The following is a 10,692-nucleotide window of genomic DNA, read 5'->3' on the forward strand; positions in this document are numbered from 1 at the left end:
TTTAAGAGTCAATTGAGTCGAAACTTCCATTAAATAAACTATATGATATCTTAATATTGCAACCTGGCTCTTAGCTTTAAAGTTAAATAAGGCACTGAATATAGCAACGTGGCTTGTATTTGCTAAACAAAAGTTGGCCTTAAGTGTAGTTAACACTAATTACACTCACAAATATGGAATTCACTACTTTTAAATCGTTTATATTTATTTATGAAGATTCCATGTACCGAAATGATGTCGTCTCTCCTAGTAGTAATCCCAGACGAATGGCTCCTCAGTCCGGAACACAGCATCGACTGCACATATTTGCCATGCTGAAGAATAAGAGCAATCAATCATGAGATCAGGCAGATCAAACACCGTGTCGTCGTCATGGGTGAAGAGTGAAGTTGATGATTCTTGTAAGGTATCGGAGGCTGCTGAAGTGAATGATGAATGTGAAACAGGGATTTCTTCCTGGTTTGGTCCAGCTTCGTCTTCAATGGTGCATCGTCTTGTCTCCAGAAATGTTGAAGAAGCTGCTTGGGAAGCGGCTGCTTGGATGTCCTTGGGAGACGTACTTGCAGGGCGTGGAAGTTCCTTTGCAAGTTGAGGGAAATTAAGGTAAGCCTTGTGGCCTTTAATGGCCAGTGCGGCCACATCATGGGCTCGAGCAGCCATTTCAGCTGTGGAGTATGTTCCCAGCCATATTCTTGATTTCTTCCTTGGCTCTCGGATTTCAGACACCCATTTGCCCCAGCTTCGTATACGTACTCCCCGATATGTCGGATGCTTACTACCACCATCTTCACTAATCATGCCTCTTTTCTTCTTCCCATTACCATTCTCTTCCGAGTAATCTCCAGCTTTCTTCGACTCTTGAGGAGCTACACTGTTTTTTGAAGTTTTCTTGTTTTTCCGAAAACCCGGAAATGAAAATCCGGTGGAGGAAGAAGTGGAAGTGGAGGCGGTGGTAGACATGACGGAATAAGAACTAAGCAAAGTTTGTTATAACAGTGAGCATCATTCTCAATGTTGATATATATGTCTTTCCATGACAGATAGAGGCCTTGAGCGATTGGCATATAATAGTGGTCTAGGGGCTTATACAATTCTACAATGAATTCTGACTTTAAAAGAAAAATTAATGATGATATAAAGAAAAAACAATTAAAGGAGCCTGGGTCCATGCCATAACGCCATTTAAGATCAACTAATTTGTTACCCATGTGACCAATTAAAAAAAAAGAAAAAGTAAACTACACCCATGGCCATTTTTGCTTATCTCAAGTTACATTTTAGTCACATTTATTTGAAATGTTACATTTTAGCCACTTACATTATCATGTTGTAACATTTTAGTCATTGAGTCCTTAATTGCCGTTAATGGTATAATGGTAAGCTGACGTGGCACGTTAAATCATTATTTCAAACAAAAATTTTAGGTTAAATTATACAATTGATCCTCATATTTTTTTTATTTTGAGCAATTTAATTTTTTTTCTTTTATGTGCTATTAACTTTCCTCTTTCTGTTTTCTTTATTTTCCATTCTTTTTTGCTTCTCTTTCTGTTTTCCTACTTTTTCCATTTCCTTTAACGTATTATGAAGTCGAATTGACAATGAAGAAAAAAGTAGGAAGTCAAAAGAAATCATTGCCTATAACCAAAACCCATAAACCCATACCATCTGCTAACTATCAAAACCTTCCACCACCACTCATCATCTTCATTTCATCTACTAACACCTTCACCAAATAAATTCACATTCAAATCAATCAAGAGTCCAAGTAAACAACAATTAATAAGCCCCAAAAAACCACAGAGAGGTAAAATCGAGCCGATCTAATGGCCGGTGAGGGAGATTCGATCTCGGGTAGTCCAAAAGTTGGGGATTTTTTGAGATGTTTTCGAATGGAGGTCATCGTAGTGGTGAAGGTGCTAGTGGATAAAATGAAGATGATGGGTGGTGGTGGAGGGTTTTGATACTTAGCAGATGGTATGTGTTTATGGGTTTTGGTTATAGGAAATGATGGCTTTCGGCTTCCGACTTCTTGCTTATTTCTTCACTGCCAATTCAACTTCCTAATATGCTAAAATAAATGAAGAAGGTAGGAAAATTGAGGGAGAAGCAGAAGGAAATGAAAAATAAAGAAAATTAACTTGTTCAAAACGAAAATAATATGAGGACCATTTGTATAATTTAACCTAAAATTTTTGTTTGAAATGATGATTTAACGTGCTACATCAGCTTATCTTACACCGTTAAATTAATGACTTAGTGACTAAAATGTTACAACATAATAACGTAAGTGACTAAAATGTAACATTTCAAACATAAATGATTAAAGTATAACCTGAGATAAAAAAAAGTGACCATGAGTGTAGTTTACCCTTAAAAAAATGGTTGGAGTGAAACATCTTTGGGTTTGGCCTCTTCTTATGCCAGCTTCAACCTATAGTAAAATTCAGGGTTTGCCCATTTCTATTTTCTAAATGCAAAGCTTAAAATCATATTTATTGTCTTCAAAGGGTCCCAAAATTTCACATGTATGCCTTCTTTCTTTTGGTTTTCCGCTCTCGATTTTTTGTACTTCAATGAAGTGGCTTTGGGGAAATTAATACTCAGAAAAGTATACCTTAACTCGTTGACATGTCATCTCCGATACTATTTTCATACTTTGACCTGTCTGTTTATTTCGAAGGCTCAGTTCCTGTTTTGGTGAGAGTTCATTGAACACTACACGTTAGCGAATCTCCTTGTTTAGATTACGGCTTAATTAAATAAGTCTGCCTATGGAAATTTACGAATGTGATATGATGTGTGCAAATAAATAGATTTGTCAAACTGCTTTCTAAGATGCCATAGAAAAGCCAACATGTGGATTTTGTAATCAAGGAAGACGACAAGATGCGAATGATGCAAACATTAATTAGGAAAACTTTACTCCAACAAAGTTTACGTTTTCCTTTCTCCTTTTATCAAACAAATCAAGGTGTTTTGGAGATGAGTAAATGCCTTGGACATCACTAGGTTTTACTAGGGAAAGTATGTTTTAACGTCTATACTATACATAGGGTCCAAAAGCAATTATGAATACTCTAATCTGTTGCCCTGATTAAGGGCACTTGGACCACCCTATACTAAAAGACATTTCAGAACTTGAGACTTCTTTCTATAACTGTTTTCAAAAGGAGTCCTCTTGCCTCTTCTTTCATCAATCGCTCGAGCAAATGCAATACTCTGCATGTGTATCTCATGTGTCATTGCACAATCTAAGAATGAATAACCAATAGCCCTTTGGAGCTACCATGGAATATCTAGATTATAGAGTAAAGAAAATAGTTCATTTTCCAAATATCGTCCGATATATCTTCTTAAAGAGTTCACCTTTTTTTACTAAACTTTGAGCCATCCCATACTTAACCTTCTTGTATCGGCTAATCTCCATAAATTTTGGGTGTTAAATCCTATTTAAAAATTCTATTTCTTCATTAAAGTAACATTTAAAATGAGATACTATTATAGTGGGATCCTGTTAATTTTTTTAAATCAATGGTTGTTGTTAAAAGACAAAAATGAGAAGATTGTAGCTATTTGATTAAGCCATGTCAGAAAACTAGGAAATCATGTTGGTGACCTAGAACTTGAAAAATCAGTTGCCGAATCTGGAAATTAGTTTCTCTCAATCTTTACTGTGGAAACTGGTTGAATTGATTAAAGGGTCAACTCACATTTCTCATTGCAAAATCTTACTTGGCATGGTCAACGATGGATTGATATTTTTTTTCTCCATTTTTATTTATACCTTTGCTTTAAAAGAATTTCACGGGATCTCGCAGTAATGGGATCTTTAAATAGATGTCATCCTTCACTAAGCCAAATTATATATAAAAGTTAAAGAGAAATTTTGAAACTAAAAATTAAAATTAAAATTGTAAATGAAATATGAGTGTAGATACAGGAAATCAACAAGCAAGAGTTGGAGAAAAGGTAGTGGTGACTGGAAGGCCAGTCCACATGTGATAGGCGGAAAGTCAAAATATGAGGTTGAAGGAGGAGAAGGGAAGAGAGGAGAAGGTAGGGGATAAAAAAGGGAAATGTTTTGGGCTTTTTTTGGAGAAGAAGAAGAATCTCTAACTCTTTATGTTTTAGGGTATTTCTAGGGGGAGGTTCTTTGTCCGATAGTGTCATGTCACCAACAGTATGGGTGGTAGGTCGACCTACTTGGTCGTTTAGGTGGTAAGTCCTGTAACGCCCCAAAATTTTGAGAATTTAATTTGAAGAATCTACAGTAATTAATTTTTGTATCTCTGGTTCTGTGCTCTGCTTTTGTGTATAAGACCACACGGCTAGGGACACGGGTGTATGCCCAGGCCGTGTAACTCACTGTTTGTGGTACAAGATCACATAGGCAGGGACACGAGCTTGTTTCCAGGCCATGTAACTCACTGTTTATACTTCAAAACCACACGGGCAAGGCATATGGGCGTGTGACCTGGCTGTGTGGCATGTTATTGAGGCCTGAAACCTATTTTCGAGGTAAAAAATGTTACTAAACATTGATACCGGCCTCTTCAATTTAAAAATGATTGAAATTGATTATATGAGAATTTTCTAATACTCTAAGATTGATCTGTGAGCAACTTAGTTATACGTACACTATAATGCTTATTCTGGTATTGAACTGTCTTATTTAATTGTGTAATGAATTGGAATGATTGAATACATGATACGGGTATTTGTTTTCTGCATTGACATGGGTTAGAATATTGTGAAGGAGGAAGAATTTTGTTCTGAAATCGTGGCTATGCCACAATAAGTATAAATCTGATTCTGGCACTTGTCGCATACTGAACTAGCAGCTAAGCTGCGTTTCTGTAAAAGTGTCAATGAACACTTTAAGGTATGTAGGGTTGGTTGGGCATTGAATGTTCTTAATGGTGTGTTGGGATGGCTAAAGGTAGTGTGTAGCAGACAAGGATAGGAATATTGCATCTAAAACTGATTTGTTTAGCATATGAACTGAAATTGCATATATATGTAACTGATCTACTCTGAATCTGAACTGAAATTACTTCTGTATCGAACCGAATCTCTGAATTTGGAACTATTTTATAAATGATCATTAATTGAATAAATTCCGTTTACGCACTGAGTTTACAACTCATTTTGTTATTGGTTGGATTTCAGGTGGTTCCCAGTCTTAAACGAGTCGGCGCCGCTGGAGCTCAATCAAGCGTTTATCCTTCTTTAGGTAGTACTTTAGGAGTAAACTATAACATTATGACTTTGGAAGGCTATACAATTAATTAAATTTTATGATGAATATTATGTGATGCATGGTTTAGTCTTGTTGTGTTGTTTGTGTAGTAACTGATGATTGACGATGTAACTCACTAAACTTGGGCTAGATGTCTAGGCCGGGTTTAGGGTGTTACATTTAGTGGTATTAGAGCTAGGTTTGTCAACACTCGAACTGTGTCTGGGCTCATAATGTGTGAGAAAAATAGTTTAGTGATAACTTAGTATCTGAACTAATATGGAAACACTGAAACTTTAGTGAATGACCGCGTCTCCGACGCTAATCTTGTAAGTATTTCTATTCTGTTGTAAAGATTGTAATACCCAAAACTATTGTTTGATTAAATGTTTTGATGTAAACTGGTGAAATCATCCTGTTAGATGTCTAAACTGATCTGTGTACTCTGACATTGGAGCTAGTTGCCATAATGAGTTCACGCGATAGTCGTGGACGTGGTATTCGGGGGTGTCGAGGATGCCGAGGGGGAGCTCGAGTAGAGTAATCTTCTATGGGTAGTATGCCCAATCTGGAGACCAACGAGACTGTTGGTACTCCCATTGTAGAGACGGAGTTTCAGACTCTAATGGCTAGGGATGATGCACTGTCTCAGGCCATGATTCGAGTACTGGAGAGGGTTGCAGGGACTCATTCGGGATCGGGAGGCCGAAGGTCGGTCACTGAATGACTCCAGTCGAATGGGGCTAAATTATTCAAGGGCATCATAGGAGTCGCTCCTACTGTTGCTGAATATTGGCTCGAGGCTACTGAGCGTATTATCACAGATCTCGACTGTTGTCCCACTCAGAAATTAAGGGGTGCTGTGTCTCTACTCCCAGACGAAGCTTACCAATGGTGGTTGACAGTTGAATAAGATGCTTAGCCCGAACAGGTGAACTGGGATTATTTTAAGAATGCCTTCTTGGGTAAGTATGTGAGGGCGAGTTATGTTGAAGCTCGCCGACGCGAGTTTATAAGCCTAGTTTAGGGTGACCGATCTGTGGTTGAATATGAAGTATAGTTTCTGTGACTGAGTAGGTATACGCGAACTTTGGTAGTGTCCGACTACGACAAGTATGTGCAATTTGAGGAGGGATTGATATATGATATGTGGGTTTTTACAGTCCTAGTTGACAAAACAAAGATAGTGGAAGAAGTGAAGCGAACTGAGCGCGAGCGACATGATCGTGAGAAGGATCAGAATAAGATTAGGAGGGATTCGGGTCCCTCTAGTTCGGGTCAACGTCCTAAGAAGCGGGCGAGGTTTGATAGCCCTTTGAGAGTCGAGGCACCGACTATAGTGACTGAGATTCAGCTGTGTAGTGATTATGGAAAATGCCATCTAGGTGAGTGCTGGAAAAAAGTTAGGAGGATGCCTCCGTTGTGGGTCGATGGAGTATCGAATTAGGGATTGCCCCCGTCAACTAGATTCAGTGCCAGCTGTAGTACAGACTCCGACTCCAAATTCTATTCGACCTCTGAGAGAGGTTCAACAACCATTCAGAGGTTGTGGTACTGGTAGGGGTGGTAATGGATCTAGGAGAGGACAAAAAGCACCAAGTAAAGGTGCAGGTGAGGCTGAGGCTTGTCAGCCGATACTGTTTTATACGGTGAGACGCCGCAAGGAGAGCGACGATGCTGATGTCATTACAGGTACCTTCTTTATACATTCTGGTTCGTATTATGCTCTCATTGATATTGGCTCTACTCACTCGTACATAGCTAGTGTTGTTTCTGTAAATCTAGGTTTAACCGCTGAGAATACGTCTAGAGAGTTTTCTGTGATTAGTCCTTTGGGTTAGTCAGTTAGACTTGATAGAGTATACAGGTGGGTACCTCTAGAGCTCCAGGGTATGGTATTTCCAGCTAATTTAATGGAATTGCCCTTTAATAAGTTTGATTTAATTCCGGGAATGGATTGACTTGTTGAGTATTGGGTCAGTCTAGACTGTGCAACCAAGAAAGTTACTCTGAGATCGAATGAGAATGATGAAGTAGTAATGGTTGGTGAGTGTCGAGATTACCTTTCTAATGTAATCTCAGCTCTTGTAGCAGATAAGTTAGTCCGGAAAAGGTGCGAGGCATACCTTATGTATCTGGTTCTGTTCTCGCAAAACTTTTGATGGAAGATATCCGAACCATGAGGGAATTCCCAGATGCCTTTCCCGAGGAATTTCCCAAAGTACCTCCGGATAGAGAAGTGGAGTTTGGAATTGATCTATTATCAGGTACTACTCCGGTAACTATTGCGCCCTACCGCATGGCACCGAAAGAGTTGACCGAGCTAAAAGTGCTACTTCAGGAACTCCTTGATAGGGGATTCATTCGACCGAGTGTGTCTCCGTGGGGGGCGTCTGTGTTGTTTGTTAAGAAGAAAGATGGGTCGATGAGGGTGTACAAAGATTACCGGTAGTTAAACAAGTTGAAAATCAAGAATAATTACCAGTTACCAAGAATTGACGACTTGTTTGACCAGTTTCGAGGAGCATCCATTTTCTCCAAAATTGATTTGTGCTTCGGTTACCATCAGTTCAAAGTCAATGAGGCTGATGTGTACAAAACTATTGTCAGGACTTGTTATAGACATTACGAGTTCTTGGTGATGCTTTTTGGTTTAATGAATGCCTCGACGACTTTTATGGATTTAATGAATCGGGTGCTCCAATCGTACTTAGATAAATTTTTAGTGGTTTTTATCGATGATATCTTGATCTACTCTAAAATTGAAAATGAGCATGATGATTATTTTCGCATTGTACTCTAGATACTCCGAGAAAAATAGTTGTATTCCAAGTTTAGTAACTGCGAGTTTTGGTTGCAGGAAGTCACTTTTCTAGGTCATGTAGTGACGGTGGAGGGGATCCGAGTTGATACCAAGAACATAGAAGCTATTGTTGAGTAAAAACAACCAAAAAATGTATCTAAGCTTCGTAGTTTCCTAGGTTTCGCCGGTTACTATCGAAGGTTCGTCTAAGGATTTTCTCTAATTGCGTCACCTCTGACGAAGCTGCTACGTAAGAATGCTTCATTCGTGTGGTCTGAGGCACAACAGTCTAGTTTTGATAAACTCAAGTTTGTTCTGACACAAGCTCCTATCTTAGTTCAACCGAAATCAGGTCGGGAGTTTGTGCTGTACAAGGATGCTTCACATGTTGGGTTAGGATGTGTGCTTATGCAAGACGGTAAGGGGGTCGTGTATACGTCGCGACAACTTAAGACACACGAGGGTAACTACCCTACGCACGGTCTTGAGCTAGTTGCGGTTGTGTTTGTTCTGAAAAAATAGAGACACTATCTGATGGTGAAAGGTGTATTATTTATGCTGATCACAAGAGTCTCAAATATTTGCTAACCCAAAAAGAATTAAATCTTCAGTAGCACCGATGGGTTGAGTTACTTAAAGACTACGATTGCACGATAGAGTACCATCCGGGTAAGGCTAATGTGGTAGCTGATGCCCTTAGTCGTAGAGCGATGACTGATCTAAGAGCAATGTTAGCTTGTCTGAGTTTGGTTGAGGATGGAGGGATGTTGGCTGAATTGCAGGTAAAACCGATTTGGGTGGAGCAGATTTGAACTAAACAGTTGAGCGATAAGTCCTTAGTTCAATGTCTGTAACATGTTGATTCAAACAAGACTTTCGATTTTAGCTTGAATAACGATAATGTGCTATGCTTCAAAGGTCAGATTTGTATACCCAATGACAAGGAGTTAAGGCATTCAATCCTACAAGTGGCATATAATAGTCCTTATGCTATACATCCTGGTGGGAATAAAATGTATTGGGATATTTGAGAACTCTACCAGTGGCCCGGACTGAAACGGGAGATAGTCGCTTTTGTGTCCCACTATCTGACATGCCACTATTTGAGAACTCTTCCATCTAGGTTGCTTCAACCAGTTAAAATTCCTCAATGGAAGTGGGAGTGGATAATGATGGATTTTGTTAGTGGGTTGCCTTTAACCCTAACTAAGAAAGATTCAATTTGGGTTATCATTGATCGATTGACTAAATCAGCCCACTTCATACCCATTCGGACAGATTACTCCTTACAGCTGTTGGCTAAATTGTATATCGCCAAAATTATGAGACTACACAGAATTCCAGTCTCGATCATCTCTGATAGAGATCCGCGATTTACGTCTCGGTTCTGGAAGAAACTCCATGAGGCCTTAGGAACTCGACTTAATTTCAGCACTACGTATCACCCTCAGACCGATGGACAGTCAGAAAAGGTTATTTAGATCCTAGAGGATATGCTTCAGGGTTGCGTAATAGATTTCAAGGGTAGTTGGGAGGAATACCTACCGTTGGTGGAGTTTGCATACAATAACAACTTTCAGTTTAGTATTCAGATGGCACCCTACGAGGCTTTATATGGTCGTAAGTGCCATATTCCGTTATGTTGGATATAAATAAGTGAATGTCAGATTTTGGGCCCTGAGTTAGCTTCTAAAACTGAAAACACTGTGAGAGTAATTCGAGACTGTCTGAAAGCTGCATCTGATCAACAGAAGTCCTATGCTAATTTAGTAAGAAAATGCATCGAGTTTTCTGTTGGTGATCAAGTTTTCCTGAGAGTATTACCGTGGAAAAAGGTCTTCCGTTTCAGACGCAAGGGCAAGATAAGCCTGAGGTTTATTGGGCCTTATCGTATCTTAAAGCGTGTCAGACCCGTTGCATATCAGTTAGAATTACCACCGGAGCTGGATCGAATTCACGATGTGTTTCATGTCTCGATGCTGAGATGGTATCAATTAGATCCGTCACATATTATTACTGTCGACGAGATTGAATTGCGACTGGATTTAACATTCGAAGAGGAATTTGTCCAGATATTGGAATTTGATGTTAAAATGCTGAGGAAGAAAACCATTCCTCTAGTGAAAGTTTTGTGGCGGAACCACGGTACTGAGGAAGCCACGTGAGAATCGGAAGAATCAATTTGACGGCTGTATCCGTATCTGTTTGACTTAAGTAAAATTTCGAGGCTGAAATTTTTTTAGGGGGAGAGAGTTGTAACGGCCTAAAATTTTGAGAATTTAATTATGAGAATCTACGGTAATTAATTTCGATATCTCTGGTTTTATGCTCTGCTTTTGTGTTTAAGGTCTGAAGTTCGAATTGTATCGTTAAAAGTTTTGTTGTTTTAAAATCAGCCCATAATCATATGTTACCTGGTTAAGTTGAATTCAGTGTGAAACTGTGTAAAAAATGAGCTTGCTGGTTCTCTGGTTAAGCATTTATCTGTATTCTGTTAGGTCTCGTGTTCAAGTCCCGAAGGTTTCCAATAAGGAAAATTTTTGTCAAATGTTAGAAATCTGCTTGGAAGTTAGAAAATTAAATAACGATAGTTCCTTCTTCCTTATTTTTTTAATTTCTTCTTCTTCCTCATTTCTATCTTCTTTTT

General features: G+C 38.9%; 2 protein-coding genes across 2 annotated transcripts; one reads left to right on the forward strand and one right to left on the reverse strand.

Annotated features, from left to right (window-relative positions):
• Window positions 1–12: 12 nt before the first annotated feature.
• Window positions 13–1,256, reverse strand: LOC107956728 (ethylene-responsive transcription factor ERF034). The gene has a single exon (XM_016892279.2). The coding sequence runs from the start codon at window positions 958–960 to the stop codon at window positions 247–249; it is 714 nt and encodes a 237-aa protein (XP_016747768.1). The 5' UTR covers window positions 961–1,256; the 3' UTR covers window positions 13–246.
• Window positions 1,257–8,755: 7,499 nt separating this feature from the next.
• LOC121219162 (uncharacterized) lies at window positions 8,756–10,210 on the forward strand. Its single transcript, XM_041096848.1, has 3 exons — window positions 8,756–8,827; window positions 9,338–9,517; window positions 9,713–10,210. The coding sequence occupies exons 1-3, from the start codon at window positions 8,756–8,758 to the stop codon at window positions 10,208–10,210; spliced, it is 750 nt and encodes a 249-aa protein (XP_040952782.1).
• The last annotated feature ends 482 nt before the right edge of the window (window positions 10,211–10,692 follow it).

This window comes from Gossypium hirsutum, chromosome D07 (assembly GCF_007990345.1).
Source record: "Gossypium hirsutum isolate 1008001.06 chromosome D07, Gossypium_hirsutum_v2.1, whole genome shotgun sequence".
Taxonomy (NCBI): domain Eukaryota; kingdom Viridiplantae; phylum Streptophyta; class Magnoliopsida; order Malvales; family Malvaceae; genus Gossypium; species Gossypium hirsutum.